Source organism: Nicotiana sylvestris, chromosome 8 (assembly GCF_000393655.2).
Source record: "Nicotiana sylvestris chromosome 8, ASM39365v2, whole genome shotgun sequence".
Lineage (NCBI taxonomy): Eukaryota > Viridiplantae > Streptophyta > Magnoliopsida > Solanales > Solanaceae > Nicotiana > Nicotiana sylvestris.
Genome location: NC_091064.1, coordinates 141311516 through 141330731, shown reverse-complemented (window position 1 = coordinate 141330731; position 19216 = coordinate 141311516). Strand labels below are relative to the sequence as shown.

General features: G+C 43.7%; 1 protein-coding gene across 1 annotated transcript in view; it reads right to left on the bottom strand.

Annotated features, from left to right (window-relative positions):
• LOC138875762 (uncharacterized) overlaps positions 1–14301 on the bottom strand; it is a 32297-nt gene extending 17996 nt beyond the window's left edge. Inside the window, exons 1-4 of the mRNA XM_070154626.1 lie at positions 13614–14301; positions 12787–13466; positions 12292–12675; positions 10939–11226 (exon numbers count right to left, since the gene is read on the bottom strand). Coding sequence (XP_070010727.1) covers positions 10939–11226; positions 12292–12675; positions 12787–13466; positions 13614–14301 — 2040 coding nt within the window. The remainder of the gene's footprint in view (positions 1–10938; positions 11227–12291; positions 12676–12786; positions 13467–13613) is intronic.
• Between the last annotated feature and the right edge of the window lie 4915 nt (positions 14302–19216).

The window sequence follows — 19216 nt, the reverse complement described above, 5'->3', positions numbered from 1 at the left end:
AAGGGTCCAGACAGTGGCACGAGAAATTGCCCTTTGCTTTGTTGGGTTACCGCACTACCGTCCGGACTTCCATAGGCACAACTCCTTATTTGTTGGTGTATGGAACTGAGGCCGTGATACCAGCGGAGGTCGAAATTCCGTCCCTCCGAATTGTCGCTGAAGCCGGAATTGATGATGATGAATGGATCAAAGCTCGCTTGGAACAGTTGAGCCTGATAGATGAGAAAAGATTGGCAGCAGTGTGCCATGGTCAGCTGTACCAGAAGAGAATGGCAAGAGCGTATAATAAAAAGGTGCGCCCCAGGAAGTTTGAAGTAGGGCAGCAGGTATTGAAGAAGATCCTCCCACATCAGGTCGAGGCAAAAGGCAAATTCGCCCCAAATTGGCAAGGGCCTTATATCGTGACCAGAGTCTTGGCCAATGGTGCTTTGTGTTTGACAGATGTCGAAGGTAGATGTGTCGACATGGCTATCAATTCAGATGCAGTCAAGAGATATTATGCGTAATTTCTTTAAATTATGGCAATTTTGGTTTATTTGTTTGTATTTGGCATTTGTTGAATAATGAGATGACGGAGGCAATTCTTTCTTCTATCCAAACACTTTTAACCCTCGCTTCCCCCTTTGAGCCTTAAGCAAATTCTTTCAATACCCCTCTTTTGGAATCACTAATGGGAAAGATACGAAAAAAAAGAAAAGAAAAGAAAGGAAAAGAAAAGAAAAAGAAAAAGAAAAGGAAAAGAAAATGAAAAGAAAAGAAAAATCAAGGAATATAAAACCGTGGGAACTACGTTTGACCTGATTCCTCAAAGAGGATACGTAGGCGCCTCACGGCTCGGTCATAGTATGCATCATAATAAATATAGGATGCATAATGTACATAGTGTGCATAATAGACACAGCGTGCGTAACGCACGTAGCACAACATAAGAGTAAAAAATAAATAAATTCCCCAAGCAAGAAAACTGGGGCAGAGGTTATGTTTTAAGTTCCAACAAAGGTTTGATTCCAAAAGTTGTAGCACATCACCCTTCAAGTTGTTTTCATTTTATAGCCTTTCTTCAATCCCACACCAAAACCAACATCGACATCCAAAAGACCTCCCGATCAATGTTCGAGAGATGCCAAATCCGGCAAATAAGGCCGAGAATAATACACTGATCCCCAGCAAAGAAAAGGATCGTAAGACTGGGAATGAGTTGATAGTCAAAAGAATCCCCGGAAGAGAGGGTCGTATCTACAACACACCGGATTCTCGAAAGAAATAAAATGAGAGAGTCTTATCGGTGAAAACCTTCACAGGCACCGAGAGGCGATGTAAGATGAGGGATGTGAAATGAGAGAGTCTTATTGGTGAAAACCCTCACAGGCACCATAAGGCGCCGGGAGATGAGAGAAAAGAGAGAGTCTCATTAGTGAAAACCCCTCGAAGGGCACTATGAGGCGACAAGATAGAGCAGCAAAAGCTACCACATTCGCAACAAGATGAACATCCATTTATCATCCCCAGCAAGTCAGACCGTCGGACAAATCGATTGATACAAATAGACTGGGTCGGGAATCTATGGTGCACGTCATGATCATGGGGACCAGTTGTGTCCTCCAGATAAGTTCTTTGGATTGTCTCCTCCCACAAAATATTGGTTCAGAAAGTTTTTCTTTTTTTCCATATCTTTATTTCTTTTCCTAAAATGTGTCTTGAAAGGATTTTTCAAAGCTTACTACCAGGAACCAAAGGGGAATTCATCCAGTGCAGGATAATACAAACAGTCTTAAAGGCCGGTCCCGGGCAATGCAGTGATTGTGCCCGGAAATTTTGGAAGAAGTAAGCTCCAAAAGGGAGTGGTTTCAGGAGTTAGAAGCAGACTCCCACATCATGTGTTTAAAGAGAAAGAAGAAAAGGGGATAAATTGAAAACCAATCCCCAGCAGGCTAGAGACCCCCAACAGGCAACTTTGCCCGCCAACCAATTATGGGGACAAAGAGCAAGAAAAGGGGAAGAGAGAAAAATGGCTTGCCAGAAAGGCACCACCACGATTAAAACTGACTAAATCCTTTTGTCTGTTGCAGGAGATCAAAGAATTGATGATGGCAGCAAGATGCAACGCCATGGAAGTCACCAAAAACCGGGGCAGAAAATTTTCTGCCGATTGTCGAAAATTTTCTGGAAGAACGGGAAAGCAATTTCAATACATTTAAGTTCTAGGTCGCCCACCAGTATAATGCGGGAATACTTTTAAGTTCTAGGTCGCCCACCAGTATAATGCGGGAATACTTTTAAGTTCTAGGTCGCCCACCAGTATAATGCGGGAATACATTTAAGTTCTAGGTCGCCCACCAGTATAATGCGGGAATACTTTTAAGTTCTAGGTCGCCCACCAGTATAATGCGGGAATACATTTAAGTTCTAGGTCGCCCACCAGTATAATGCGGGAATACATTTAAGTTCTAGGTCGCCCACCAGTATAATGCAGGAATACTTTTAAGTTCTAGGTCGCCCACCAGTATAATGCGGGAATACTTTTAAGTTCTAGGTCGCCCACCAGTATAATGCGGGAATACTTTTAAGTTCTAGGTCGCCCACCAGTATAATGCGGGAATACTTTTAAGTTCTAGGTCGCCCACCAGTATAATGCGGGAATACTTTTAAGTTCTAGGTCGCCCACCAGTATAATGCGGGAATACATTTAAGTTCTAGGTCGCCCACCAGTATAATGCGGGAATACTCTTAAGTTCTAGGTCGCCCACCAGTATAATGCGGGAATACTTTTAAGTTCTAGGTCGCCCACCAGTATAATGCGGGAATACTTTTAAGTTCTAGGTCGCCCACCAGTATAATGCGGGAATACATTTAAGTTCTAGGTCGCCCACCAGTATAATGCGGGAATACTCTTAAGTTCTAGGTCGCCCACCAGTATAATGCGGGAATACTTTTAAGTTCTAGGTCGCCCACCAGTATAATGCGGGAATACTTTTAAGTTCTAGGTCGCCCACCAGTATAATGCGGGAATACATTTAAGTTCTAGGTCGCCCACCAGTATAATGCGGGAATACTTTTAAGTTCTAGGTCGCCCACCAGTATAATGCGGGAATACATTTTAAGTTCTAGGTCGCCCACCAGTATAATGCGGGAATACTTTTAAGTTCTAGGTCGCCCACCAGTATAATGCGGGAATACTTTTAAGTTCTAGGTCGCCCACCAGTATAATGCGGGAATACATTTTAAGTTCTAGGTCGCCCACCAGTATAATGCGGGAATACTTTTAAGTTCTAGGTCGCCCACCAGTATAATGCGGGAATACATTTAAGTTCTAGGTCGCCCACCAGTATAATGCGGGAATACTTTTAAGTTCTAGGTCGCCCACCAGTATAATGCGGGAATACATTTAAGTTCTAGGTCGCCCACCAGTATAATGCGGGAATACTTTTAAGTTCTAGGTCGCCCACCAGTATAATGCGGGAATACTTTTAAGTTCTAGGTCGCCCACCAGTATAATGCGGGAATACTTTTAAGTTCTAGGTCGCCCACCAGTATAATGCGGGAATACATTTAAGTTCTAGGTCGCCCACCAGTATAATGCGGGAATACTCTTAAGTTCTAGGTCGCCCACCAGTATAATGCGGGAATACTTTTAAGTTCTAGGTCGCCCACCAGTATAATGCGGGAATACTTTTAAGTTCTAGGTCGCCCACCAGTATAATGCGGGAATACTTTTAAGTTCTAGGTCGCCCACCAGTATAATGCGGGAATACATTTAAGTTCTAGGTCACCCACCAGTATAATGCGGGAATACTTTTAAGTTCTAGGTCGCCCACCAGTATAATGCGGGAATACTTTTAAGTTCTAGGTCGCCCACCAGTATAATGCGGGAATACTTTTAAGTTCTAGGTCACCCACCAGTATAATGCGGGAATACTTTTAGCTCTAGATTTTGGAATCAGTCACCCCACCTGAAGACGGAAAGGTTACAACAGAGATCCCCAAACGGGAAACAATAAAATCCCCAGCACCAAGAAGCAGACAACTGCAAAAGCAAGCGCACATTCAAAGGGAAGAAGGAACGCGTCTCAAAAGAAGTAGTTTGGGAACGTTGTAGCATGCCCAGTATAACAATTCTGATGAAAAGCCATACCACTGAAGAAACCATTGGAAGATTTAAAGAAGAAAGCCGTATCCCCAGCAAATCAAGCAAAGTGATGAGAACTGACATTCAAAAAGGTGAAGGACCAGCATCATCTCCAAGTTCACAAAATAAAGGCGTCAGAGGAAAGCGTTAGCCGACAAGAAAGCAAGGCAGCAAGAACAAGTTGAAGATGGATGAGATTTCAGGATCCTCAGTTTAGCTTAGCTTCTTGTTTTCCTTTTAGAGCAATGTAATAGGGAGATCGGTTGAGCAGTAGCATCCTACAGCAGCATACAACAGCGCACAACAACAGCAAACACTACAGTCACACGGTAGTCCCAGCTACCAAAATTTCCCGAACTACATTGACCTGATTCCTGTTCAGCCCAGGATATGTAGGAAACCTCTGAAGCAAAGGTTCGGTCAAATCTTTTTTCAAAAAACGCTTCACACGGAGTATTCGGACGGGCAAAAATCGCACGCTTTATCTTTGCGCGAAAACCCTTCGTGTCTTCGAGCAAAGAGGGGCAGCTGTAAGCACGTGATTTTTGCTTCACGGACAGTCACTCCAAAAGAAATAGTAACAAAGGACCTCGCTGTACAATTTTCAAGTTTCCGTAACATGTGCTGTTAGTCATGTGTGGTTCTGTCCATTTTGTCCATTTTTACATTATTAAACAAAATACAAAATGTGTATGTCCTGGTAATTAGACCATAATTCATTCAGTAAAAGAAAAATTCACAAAAATATTCTAGGGTACGATTTAACCTATTTAAATATTTTGATAATTATGTTTGTTTGAATTTCATTTTTTCTTAGTTTTAAAATTAGAAAAAAAAAGGAAAAAGAAAAAAAAAGAAAGGGAGAAAAGAATGAAGGAAGCGGTTTGGGCCAAGGAAATAAACCAAAAATAGGCCCAAACCAACGATCTGACCCGGTCCGAACCAGGCCTGCCCAGGCACCTCCTGAAACGACGTCGTTTCAGGGACGGTTAATCTGGGCCGTTCATTTCCATTGATCCGATGGCCCTTATTAGCCCTCATGACCCGACCCATTCCCGTTTTTGACCGACCCCTTGATTAACCAAACGGCACCGTATGGTCTAGCCTACCCAATCCTGGCCATCAATTTTAATCAATCCAACGGCCAGGATTGAATCAGCCTCCCCGTATATAAGCCTCCTATCACACCCCACGCCCCCTATTCTAACCCCCCACTCATCGTCTTCATCCAAACACTGAAGCCCCCCAAACCCTAGCAGCCGCCCTAGCTTCCCTTTCACCAGAACCCGGCGGCACGAACGCCGGTGACCGCCTCCTGAACACCCTAGGACCACCTCACTGTCCTGAACACAAATCCACTAACCACGAGCCTCGAATCACTTCCGTTCGTCTCGAATCTTCATTTGAAGATTTGAGTCGAACCTGGATCTATGCCAAACCATCCCATCTTCATACCAGATACTCCCCTGACTTTCCTCGTGACCAAACCAAGCTTGGTTTGGTCCGAATCTACCCACAACTCCCTAAAAATCAGATCTGGAAATCCAGACTTTAGAACACATGCACCTGGGGAATCCGACCGGTTTGGACATGGGTTTGAGGTCTAATAGACCTTAATCAAGGTGTTCTCATGTGAGAACACCCTGATTAAAGTTTGTTCGACCTCAGAAGGTCGAAGATGAATCAGATTTGGGTCTGTTTGATTTAAACATTTTCGGTAAGTTTTCCTTTCTTTTGTGTTAATTTTGATTAAGTGGTCAGCATGTTTCGTTGTGTTTGTTTGTTATTTTTGTTATTTTTCATCCGGATTTCTTTCTTCTCTGTAAAGACCTTTTTATTTGGTCGATTGTGTTCTGTGTATGATTCTGAATGTACTCTGTGATAAACATGATCGTCGATTAGTTTAATCGTCAGATAAGTTAACTCATATAGGCCCCCAGTAATTGAACAAAAATTGTCTGATGCCCTTTAGGTCCCTAAATGTATTGTTTATGTGAGCGATTGATTATTACCTGCTATAATTAGTATAGTCGACTCGATAAATGTCGTCGATTAGTTTTCTATAACTAATAAACCGAATGAGCTAATAATGTCGCATGACTAATTGAGCTTTGCCACTGACTGTATGACCCAGGATTGTTTGAAATGGGTCGTTTGCACTGTAAAACTGACTGAAAAGGTACAGCCCAGGCAGTCTTAAGTTCGAACTTTCATCAGATAAAAAATGCCCTGATGCTGCAATAGGCAGGGGCAGTAATAATCAAGGTTGACAGGGGTATTCTGGGGTGTTAAAAAGAACAGAAGTAATTAGTTTAAGTGAGCTGACAAATGGGGTACTAAATTAGGATTAAACTAATGCCAATGGGGGGACAAGACATAAGAGTATGGGGCTTAAAATGAATAAATAAAACAAGCCCATAACTCTTGATTAAACAAAGCCAGGCGTGGGGAACCAATGGCTGGCATCAAGAGATGCTCAAGCATGGGTTTAACAGAGTATGGGCAGGCTGCAAGTTGCAGCAAAAAGGCAGCTTAACTGCACTGGTTCATTTGGCTTATAAATAAGCCATTTGAGAACTTAAAAGAGGGCTGGAGTTTTGAGTCTTAGGCTGGACTTTTAGTCTTCAGAAAAAGAGAAAACAAAAGGTTGGAATTTTTAGTCTTAAGGCTGGAATCTTTAAGTCTTAAGAAAGAGTGGTGAGTTAAAAGAAAAGATTGAAAACATAAGAGAGGCTCGAGTAAGACATTGTAACCAAACACTGCCTGAAAGTGGTATAAGAATGCATTTTGGTCAATCTGTCTTGGCCAAGTTCTGTTGCTTGCATTGACTGAGTTGTTTGTGGTTGATTAAACTGGTGGTTTTACTGCATTTGAACCCTCAGTTACTGCTGCTATTTCTTTACTCTTTCCTGAGATTACTGGCTTGGCACTCGACTACTTGCTAGTCCTTGTATTCTGGGAGATCATTGTTGGTTGTCTGTGGCTATGGAAAACATTTGGTTTAGTTGGTTGTTGCTGTGTTGTTGCTGAGTATCTGCCGCTACTGTATTCACTGCATATTGCCTAGCTGATCATTCCTTTCTTCTTTGTCCTCCTTACTAGGTACACAATCGATACCACTAATGTAACTGAGAGTTTGAACATGAATGCAAAAGAGAGGACCTGCAGATTGTTTTTATATACACGTGGACTGTTGTGTTAAATGTCATGTAGTACATAGTAGTTACATTTTCGTTTGGATAATAGAAGTAGCCTACATGCTTAGTGTATCAATGTAGGTTAATGAATGCTAGTCATGTATGTGTGCTGTTAGGTGAAAAACATTCCCAGTGTAATAAGTTGTATTTTTAGACTTAGTCTGAGGGTGTAATATATTCTCTAATGTAAGCCAAATAGGAAAACTATCCACTTTAGTTAAATTTCTTTCTCCTTTTGCCAGATTGTCCCATATAAATTGATAAACTCATTTCACAGAACAAAGAATCAGTTCTAGGCCTCAATCTCATGAAGGCCGAGCCCAAATCGAAACAAATCAGTTAGGCCCATATCGAAAAACAGGGGCCCAAGTCTGGCCATCTCGCATGAGCTAGGTTTGGGCCCATAATTGTCGACTAGTTGTCCATAATCGCAGTCACGTTTTATTATTCTGTAAAAGCATTTTAAATCCTGTTATAAGTAAGCTCGCAATCATGTAATCGATTAGGGCTATTTACTGCTTTCAATTAGTAGAGACAAACACCACAAGAAACGTAGTTGCTATAGGATATCCTTTTAAAATAAGGACGAGACGAGCCTCGATGAAAATAAACAAAACGCGCAGGTGCGGGGCCCTCGTTAAATGTATATTATTGAAGCATTTAGTTTCCAGGACGGGTTGCTTAGCAAATCTCACAACCCTCCTAAAATAACAACACGTTAGTCTTTTTAGGATACGCTTTAATAAACCTTACCTTCTTAAACTCGGGTGCACATTTATGTGACCCAAATCCAAATCTCGACGGATTCGAAATGTATTTCTAATCACGGGTACATTGATTGTGACGTGATCCGAGAGGCATATCCATGACGTCGCGAATTCCTTTTAAAAGTAGAACGAGACGAGCCTCGTCAAATAAAATAGACTCAGCTGCGGGGCCCTCTAACTGTATATACATTACAACACTTAGAATTCGGGACATGCCGTTTAGCAAATTTTACGGCCTTCCCCAAAACAACCATACGTTAGTTGTTTTAGGCGCGTCTTAAATAATTTATTTTTCTTAATTCGGGTGCACATTTATGTGACCCAAATCCAAATCTCAACCGAGTCAAGGTATGTCAATAATCACGGGTGCATTGATGTAACGTGGTTCGAGATATGTTTTCACGACGTTGCAAGTCCTATAAAAATAACAGTGAATGATAAAAGCGGTTTAAAAGATAAAATTGGCACATAAGTTCATGCTTGTATAAAATCAGATAATCAAGCCGAATATAACAATTGAGCGACCGTGCTAGAACCACGGAACTCGGGAATGCCTAACACCTTCTCCCGGGCTAACAGAATTCCTTATCCGGATTTCTGGTACGCAGACTGTAATATAGAGTCATTCTTTTCCTCGATTCGGGATTAAAATTGGTGACTTGGGACACCTTAAATCTCCCAAGTGGCGACTCTGAAATAAATAAACCAATCCCGTTTCGATTGTCCTTTAATTGGAAAAAACTCCCTTGCGCCTCTCGGGTGCGGAAAAAGGAGGTGTGACAGCAGATAGGTAGCCTTATGCAAAATGTAGATGGAGACAGTGCTTAGTCTCGAAAGGCAGTTAAGTAGCCTTATGCAGGATGGAGGTAGAGTTTAACCTCGGAAGGCAGATAGGTAGCCTTATGCAAAATGGAGGTGGAGATAGTGCTTAGTCTCGAAAGGTAGATAAGTAGCCTTATGCAGGATGGAGGTAGAGTTTAACCTCGGAAGGCAGATAGGTGGCCTTATGCAAAATGCAGGTGGAGGTAGAGCTTAACCTCGGAAGGCAGAAAAGTAGCCTTATGCATAATGGAGGAAATGCAGATGGAGACAGAGCTTAGTCTCAGAAGGAAGAAAAGTAGCCTTATGCAGTGCAAGAATGTAAAAGGATGATCAGTAGTAAGATCTCTTAGCTGATAGCCGATTATGACAATATGACTGCTGGGGAGATTGGGTACGGATAACAATTGCGAGCAAGTGATGATTCTTAGAAGTTGCATTCTTGGGAAAGTATGCGTACATAAATATACCTGACGATATTGCAAGTCGGGTGCCTGCATCCAAAGAAAATCGTGAGTTCTATGAGGGGAAGGGTTAGTTCGTCTTCCCCGGGCTCTTGACGTTGTGTATTGTTGGGGTAGAGTGGCTAAATGACAACAATTCAAATGATAGTTATGCATGATTTAGTAAATATAATGTAAGTATATATTTGAAAAAAAAAGATTTTTCTTTCGGATGAACCAACGTCCGCAACGTGGTTCAAGACATTGCGACCTTGCTTCCTCCGGAATTTTGAGGGTCCTCCTCAAAATTCTGCCCCAGTTTACTGGGTTGGCTCTTCCGGCGATGAAGAGGCTGAAGAACTGACTTCGGAATTTTGAGGGTCCTCCTCAAAATTCTGCCCCAGTTCCAATAGCGGGGAAAATGGAATTTTTATTAAAATGTGACCGAACCCATAGGGCTGCCTATGTATCTCCTCTTAAATGGGAATCAGGTCAGGCGTAGTTCAAATCACATCATGAAGGAACATGCGATCAAATATAATATCGTTTCACTACGTCTGAGTTGATTGGCTTCGGCCAGACTTCTTCGTCCATTTCCGCAAGAATAAGGGCTCCTCCGGTTAGAACCCAGTGAACCATGTACGGACCCTGCCAGTTAGGAGAGAATTTCCCCTTGGCTTCATCTTGATGCAAAAATATTTTCTTCAACACCAGCTGCCCTGGTGCAAACTTCCTCGGCTTGACTCTTTTGTTGAAGGCTCTGGACATTCTATTCTGATATAACTGACCGTGGCAAACCCATTCATCCTTTTCCCATTTATAAGGGATAACTGCTCGTAGCGACCTTTTACCCATTCTGCATCATCCAATTCTATTTCTTGTATGATGCTTAAGGAGGGGATTTCTACCTCGGCGGGGATGACCGCCTCTGTACCATAAACCAGCATATAGGGAGTTGCTCCGATCGACGTACGGACTGTAGTGCGGTATCTCAATAAGGCGAATGATAACTTCTCATGCCATTGTTTGTGCCTTTCGACCATCTTCCTTAGTATCTTCTTGATATTCTTGTTGGCTGCTTCCACAGCTCCATTCATCTGAGGCCTGTAGGCTATAGAGTTCTTGTGTTTGATCTTGAAAGTTTCACACATTGCTTTCATCAAGTCGCTGTTGAGATTGGAACCATTATCGGTGATGATTGATTTCGGAACCCCGAACCGAAAAATAACGCGGTCGCGGACGAAACCCGCCACAACCTTCTTAGTGACCGCCTTGTATGATGATGCTTCGACCCATTTGGTAAAATAATCGATTGCCACTAGGATGAACCTGTGCCCATTTGATGTGACAGGCTCGATAGGTCCGATAACATCCATTCCCCAAGCGGCGAATAGCCATGGTGAGCTTGTCGCAGTAAGCTCGTTTGGAGGTGCCTTTATCATATCTGCATGTATCTGAAAGCGATGGCATTTGCGAACATACTGGATACAGTCTATTTCCATAGTCATCCAAAAATACCCTGCTCGGAGTATCTTCTTTGCCAAAACAAAACCATTTATGTGCAGTCCGCAGGTCCCTGCATGCACCTCATCCAATAGTTTGGTTGCTTCTTTTGCATTGACACACCTTAACAAGCCCAAATCGGGAGTCCTCCTGTACATGATTCCTCCGCTGTGAAAGAAGTTGTTGGATAACCTCCGAAGCGTGCGCTTCTGAGTAGTATTGGCAAGTCCCGGATATTCCCCTGTTGTCAAGTACTCCTTGATGTCATGGAACCATGGTTTCCCATCCGCTTCTTCCTCAACGTGGGCACAATAAGCTGGCTGATCATGAATCGTTACTGGGATTGGATCAATGAAAATTGTATCTGGATGCTGGATCATGGACGTAAAGTAGCTAATGCATCAGCAAACTCGTTCTGGACTCGGGGGACGTGCTGAAATTCTGTCTTTGTGAACCTTTTCCTCAATTCCTATATGTGATGCAGATAGGGAAGTATCTTAGAGTTCTTGGTTTCCCACTCTCCTCGAACCTGATGTATGAGCAAGTCTTAGTCTCCGATCACCAGTAACTTCTGAATGTTCATATCGATGGCCAATTTGAGCCCTAAGATGCAGGCTTCATACTCGGCCATGTTGTTGGTGCATGGGAATCTGAGCTTGGCAGATACCAGGTAGTGCTGGCTGGTTTCTGATACTAAGACTGCTCCTATGCCAACTCCTTTGAAATTTGCAGCTCCATCGAAAAACAACCTCCAACCATCATAGTATTCTGCAATATCTTCTCCTATGAAAGATACCTCTTCATCGGGAAAATATGTTTTTAGGGGCTCATATTCTCCGTCTACGGGATTCTCGGCGAGATGGTCCGCCAAGGCTCACGTAAACAATGTCGAATTCACTTAGTAGGATCTGCCACTTGGCGAGCTTGCCAGTGGGCATGGGCTTCTGGAAGATATACTTTAGAGGGTCCATTCTGGATATGAGATAAGTAGTGTAAGCACAGAAGTAATGCCTCAACTTCTGCGCGACCCAAGCTAGAGCACAACAAGTGCGTTCTAAAAGAGAATACCGGGCCTCGTACGGTGTGAACTTCTTACTAAGATAGTAAATGGCTTGCTCCCTTCTCCCTATTTCATCATGTTGTCCTAAAATACAACCGAATGCTCTATCCGATACCGCAAGGTAAAGCAATAGGGGTCTTCCTGGCTCAAGCGGAACTAAGACCGGCGGCGTTGATAGGTATTCCTTGATTCTGTCAAAAGCTTTCTGACAATCATCAGTCCATTTGGTAGCAGCGTCCTTCTTCAACATTTGGAAGATAGGTTCACAAATCACCGTGGATTGAGCTATGAACCGGCTGATATAGTTGAGTCTTCACAGGAAACTCATCACATCCTTCTTGTTCTTTGGCGGTGGTAGTTCTTGAATGGATTTGACCTTTGACGGATCCAATTCTATTCCTCGGTGGCTCACAGTGAAACCCAATAACTTTCCGGCAGGAACCCCGAATGCACACTTGGCGGGATTCAGTTTCAAGTTGTATCTCCTCAATCTGTTGAAGAATTTCCTTAGATCTTCCATATGGTCTGCAACTTTCTTGGATTTGATGATGACGTCATCCACATATACCTCGATCTCCTTGTGTATCATGTCATGAAAGATGGTAGTCATGGCTCTCATGTAGGTGGCCCCAGCATTTTTCAATCCAAACGACATCATTCTATAGAAATACATCCCCCACGGCGTGATGAACGCCGTTTTCTCTGCATCTTCTTCATACATCCATATCTGATGGTATCTAGCAAAACAATTGACGAACGACTGCAACTCATGATTGGCGTAGTTGTCGATCAAGATGTGTATATTCGGCTAGGGGAAGTCATCCTTGGGACTGGTCCGGTTGAGATCCCGGTAGTCGACACAGATTCTAACCTTCCCATCTTTCTTTGGTACCGACACGATGTTGGCTAACCATGTCGGATACTCTACCACTCTGAGAACCCTGGCTTTGACTTGCTTGGTAACCTTCTCTTTGATTTTCAAACTCATGTCGGGTTTGAACTTTCTGAGCTTCTGTTTTACTGGCGGGCATATCGGATCTGTTGGCAACTTGTGAGCTACAATGGATGTGCTGAGACCAGTCATATCGTCATAAGACCATGCAAAGATGTCCTTATACTCTTTTAGGAACTCGGTGTACTCTTTCTTTTCTGATGGTGACAAATGCATGTTGATGCGCGTATCCTTGATATTCTCTGCATCCCCTAAATCAACAATCTCAGTTTCGTCCAAGTTAGATTTAGGCCTATTCTCAAAGTTCTCGACCTCTCTGACAACCTCTTCTGGTATATCCTCCTCCTCTGAATCTATATCCGTTTGTTGCATTGCCTCGTTGCAAGTCACAGTCGTTGGTTCATCATCAAGATATGTAATAGTAATGCCCGAAGCTTTCTGAGCACTGGTGGTCCTGACCGACCAATTAGTGAGGCGTTCCCCTCGGTTCACAGCTTGTATGGAAGGGCCTTCCTCCCCTTCCTCCTCGAAGATAACATAACAGTCCATATCTTCTTCCAGAAATAGGTTCTTCATTGCTGCCAATGCCTCGTCTTCCTCTGATCCATATATAATGTCAGCTGGCTAAAAGGTTTGCTCTAGACGAGGTATAGGGTGCTCCAACGGATAGTAGGGACCGCGCCATGGTGTCGACCAATCATTAAACTCCTACCATGTGTATTCATACCCCAGGCCGAAAGTGGTACCATGTTCCTTTAGCTTGATGGGCTTGGTGATGCCCTGGAGATTCTTGCCAAGTCCTTTTCCGGGCTCATACCCACTCCAATTTAGGATACTCTCGATCTTGTTATCCCACCATTTGTCTTTGTCTACAGCGTTGACTCTTTCAATGTGGTGGTATGTTTCTCCGCCTATTTTCCTTCTGCCTCCAATCATCGGTATGGTTTGACGGCTGTATATAGGGTTGCTACCATCACAATGAATGATCACTTCTTGATGATTCCATTCAAATTTTACAGCTTGGTGCAAAGTTGATGCCACAGCCCCAGCGGCGTGGATCCAGGGTCGTCCTAGCAATAAATTGTAGGATGCTGGGATGTCTATAACTTGAAAGTCCACATCGAACCAGGTAGGTCCCATCTGCAAGCATAGGCTAATTTCCCCAATGGTGGATCTTTGGGACCCATCGAAAGCTTTAACATTGATAGCTCCATCTTTGATCTCGTGCAAACCTTTCCCCAATGTCCTGAGAGTTATTAGTGGACAAATGTTAAGGCTAGATCCCCCGTCAACCAAGATTTTAGTGATGAAATAATCTTCGCATTGCACGGTGATATGCAACGCCTTGTTGTGACTCAGTCCTTCTGGTGGTAACTCGTCCTCGTGGAAGGTGATCTTGTGGCTTTCCAGCACTTGTCCTACCATATTCGCCATTTCGCCTCCCGTTATGTTGCTGGGAACATAAGCTTTACTCAATATTTTCATCAAGGCATTTTATGTGCCTCAGAGCTTTGCAAAAGAGCAAGGATGGAAATCTGCGCTGGTGTTTTATTCAGTTGCTCAACGACCGAGTATTCTTTGGCCTGTATCTTTCTCCAAAGGTCATCGGGTCCAATTTCGACAGACCGTCTAGAGGCTTGCTTACTGGACTCAGCTAAATGTTCCGGAGTGTATATCCTGCCGGTTCTGGTCATACCCTGTGCAGCGATCGCTTCTCCAGTATGTGTCTTCCCTTTTCTCCTAGCTTCCATTGTGTAATCCTAAGGTATGGCGTTTGGGTTGAACGACGTTACTTCTGTCATGGAAACCGGAATAGGCATCCTTGGGGGTAACACAGCAACTTCAAATGGTGCAGGTGCTTTTGGGATCCCAAACTTAACCTCAATTGGCTTCGGTGCCTTTGTAGGAGGTGCTTCGAACTCGAGTGGTACAGACATATTTACCTCATCACCCTCAGAAGGCTGGATCTGAACAACAATGGGGTTGAGGGTGACCGTTGGCTTCTTAGGCTCATCTCCTTCAGCAATCAACCCGATTGACCCTTTGGGGTCCCAATCATCCTCAATCTCGATCATATGGATGCCTCAACCCTTGTGGTCAGGCAGAGGGTTGTTGCAGACATTGGGAGCGGGCTCCTTTGCTATAATGACCTTATTGTCAATCAAGGTCTGAATCTTGTCTTTCAACGAGCGACACTCGTCGATGGTATGGCCTTTCATTCCGGAATGGTATGCGCAGGTTTTGTTCGGGTTGACCCATTGGGAGGGATTTTCTGGAGTTATGGCTGGGATAGGGGTAACATAACCGATTAATTTGAGTCTTTCATATAGTTGGTCAATTGGTTCAGCAATGGCGGTATATTGTCTAGGAGGTCTGCGGTTGAAATTTGGTCTGGGTCGAGGAAAGTTTTGGCGAGTAGGTGGTGATGGGTAATGAGAAGGTTGGGAGTTATATTCTTGGTACACAGGCGCGGGCTGGGAATATCTTCGTGAAGTGGGCTGATACGTGGGTGGTGGAGGTGATTGGTAGGCAGGTGGTGGAATTTGGTATGTGGGTGAGGGTGCTTGGTAATTTGGGGAAGGTTGATATGTGAGTGGATTTGAGGGATATGTTTGGTGTTTCATAGGGGATTTGGTTCTTTGCGCAACCATTACGGAATTCACGTCCTTTTTCTTTGCCGTGCCACCAGACTGTAATGCCTTGTTGGTGGCCTGTAATGCTTCGAGATTAGTGACCATACCATTCTTGATACCTTCTTTAATCCTTTCTCCCAACTTAATGATGTCAGAGAATTTCTGACCCTCTATTAGCATCATCCTTTCATAGTTTTGCGGATCCTGAGCCCGGACAAAAAACCTGTTTATTTGCTCTTCCTCTAAGGCTGGTCTGACCTTAGCAACTTCTGACCTCCAATGAGTAGCATACTCGCGAAAGGTTTCTGCAGGTTTCTTCTTCAGATTCTGAATGTAGAACACTTCTGGTACATTTTCTGTGTTGAACCTAAATCGGTCCATAAAATCGGATGCCATGCTCACCCAACTTGTCTATCTCTTTGAATCCTGCCTGATGTACCAAGATAAGGCATCACCTTTCAGGCTCCTCATGAACAACTTCATGTGGATCTTCTTGTCCCTTCCAACTCCTACCAGCTTATCACAATACATTCTTAGATGGACCCTGGGATCACCTGTACCGTCGAACATCTCGAACTTGGGAGGTTTGTACCCCTCCGGGAGTTCAACATCTGGCTGAATGTAGAGGTCATCATAATTCAGCCCCTCTATGCCTTTGTTTCCTTCCATGCCCTGGACTCGGCTAGTTAACTTCTTGAGTTCAGCGGCCAAAGTCCTGATAAGGGAGTCTTTGTCGTCTGAGTCAGATACACCTGAGATTGGCTGGGTGTAGTGGGGTATAGTGTCCACAAAGACAGGAGTGTTGTGGAGGTGGTCGTTTGTGGTGTTTTGCGGTTCAGGAATGAGCAGTGGAGTGTTATTACATGTGTTGTAAGCTTGGGTTTGAGTGGGTTGTACTGGTGTTTGTGGGGTGTTCTGTGGAAGTGCAGGGTTCTGGGCGTTAACATCAGGAGCGACAAGAGTGATTGATTAGCTTGCCAAGTTCCGGACTTGGTCCAATTCCTCCCGAAATTTCAGCAATGTCTGCTCAAGATGAGTAGCAGTTCCCTTGGTAATTGGAGTATTCTGAGAAGTCTCCTCAATTTCCTTTCTAGCATTTGCATCTCCCATTTTGCTTTTGTTCCTGTTTCTGGTAGGACTTGGAGGAGGAGGAGGTAGAGGGCCCTTGGATCTTGTTGAGTATGCTGATGGTGCCAGAGTGCACGAACTAACCTTTGGGAGGGGAATAAAAATAAAAGAAAAACTAAAAGGTAAAAAGTTAGTGCGAATTCTGAGAAAGAAAATATTGCGATATTTAAACACGTCGTGCAGGAATATAAGCCATTTCCTAATTTGGGTGCCTCGTTGTGCCCGAGGTAGGCCTAGCAACAAATTAAATTTGGAGAACTTATAATGCTAAATGCCTCATTTTATTGATAAGAAATAAGACGAATCCAAAGCGACGCTAAATAATGGAAAATAAAATGTCACTAGTGGTCATCGGCCTTATTACATCATTAGAAGCAAAATAAAAGACTCCTAACTACTTGGTCCCAGACAGACCTTCCCCAGATTCGGTATCTTTTTCCCCCTCGAATAGCTTCACCAGCTCGCGCAGTCCTAGCAGTAGATAAGCTTGGGCCAAATGTCCACCTGCATTCCCTTCAGCGTTTCGACAATCTTCAATCCTCTTGAGGAACTTTCCTTCTAGCTCCACTAGACCTCGCTCCAGATACCCTAGTCACTTGTTGGCGCTGACAGCCATATCCTTCCATTCCTCGATCAACTTCTGATGGGCTTCTTGTATTTCCCAATGCTCACTTTCACACTCTCGAATCCTCTTGCGCAGTTGATTGTACTTAACCCGTGCTTCAGCTTTCTCGTTGATGATTCTGTGTCCGTGAATGAACCCGGGCTGACCTATACCATTGTGATTATCTTCTAACCAACTCGAATAGTGCGGCACGCAACCAGCGTGATACCTGTCTGGCTCAATAGATTCTTTCCCCAAAACGAGCGTGCAATGCCACATGTGTTGAGCTTGGTATTTGTGAGGGCTATCATCGTCCTGGAAATCGACCCTAAAGTGACTCATTTTGTCGACCCTTGGTATTATTTGATTTCTTCCAGCCTGCCTCATGGCTCAGAGGGGAACATAGGGATTAGTTCCTCTCAGACCAATGAGTATGAGAAATGGTGCGTCTCGGGATCGAACAATGAATTCTTCCGTAGGGAACCATTCGACCATCCACTGTACCCGGTCTTCTTTTAGATTCTCAAATAGCTCCACCCATCTTCCAGCGTTCTCTGGCTGAGTGAACATGTTAGGTATATAATTCATACGCCTTGGCTGGTGGAAGGCAATATGATCATCCCAGTCTCTGCGTAAGATCTCTTGTCGGTATTATCCTTTCTGAAAGTGCTCCATGAGCCAGAGCTGAAGTAATAAATTGCATCCCTCAAAATGACTGGCCTTTCGCTGACAGTTGTCCAGAGCCTGGTATATCTCAGCAACAATCATGGGCGTTATGCTGAAAGGCTGTCCGCCGATTCCTTCCATCAGAGTCTTGGTTACCATGGCCAATCTGGTGTGGATCCTAGCCTTCTTCATAGGGAACACTATCATCCCCAGGAAACAAAACATGAATACGAAGACCCTTCTGTGAATATGCTCCAGTGAGGTGAGGGCAAATTCATCTGAGTAGGTGCGGTATGACTTGCTATGGCCGTACCTCTCGTACAGATAGTTGAATGAGATGTAGGAGTCTTTCAAACAGGTCAATTTTGGGTTCTTATTCAGTCCCATCATCTTAAGGAAACCCCTACCCTTGCGATTCTCTGGCATAAGCAAACCCGGAGTCTCCCAAGGAATACCAGCTAAGCCTCCTATTTCTTCGAGCAAAGGAGTCATTTCAAGGTTCCTGAAGTGGAATACAGACCTGTCACTATCCTAGAACAGAGTTGTAGCCTCTATGATTTTGTTGTCAGGCTGAATTTCTAGAAGAGAAGGCAGATTCCCTAAGTATTTGCGGACGAGTGTCTGATCACTAGAGTGAAGATCTTCCCACCAATTCAGCAGCCTTGGATGAATGTTGGTTACCATGCCAAATCTGGGGACTTCGTGCCTCATTTTCTGCAAAACAGAGTGTTAGACCCTTACCTCGCCAGACTCGACTATTCAAACCAATAATTAGCATAAAAAGCATTTAGTTCTCCAAATAAATGCACAGAACATGTAGGTGTCCGTTTGGGTTTCAGGGAAACCCGATGGACTTTGGATAAGGCTATCTTAATGAGTCATTATGTGGACAACATAACTGACTCGACTAGGTTTGACCATGATGCATGCACATTTAAACAGAGTAAAGTTTCTATTGGGGTATTAGACATGTACCCTTGAGCGGACAACTCAAGAGGGAAAGGCACGGAACCGTCGACTGCACCGCTGATCGACTGGTTTTACTGCAAATACGCCTTTGCCGAATTTAAAGGGTGATAATATTGGAAGAGCGCAACCACTCATTATAGCGTTGCTATGGTGTTTGTTTGGCACGAGTGGAATATGATGTTTAAGATGCAGTTTACAAGAATGAAACAAATTGACATGTATTTTCACGTTCATAAGAGAAATGATTACAATAATTGCAGTAATTACAACAATCATTGAAATAAAGTAGTAAAGGAAAGCAGCTAAAGGAAAGAAAAGACATGAAGATCCAAGTCAGTTTCGTAGTGAA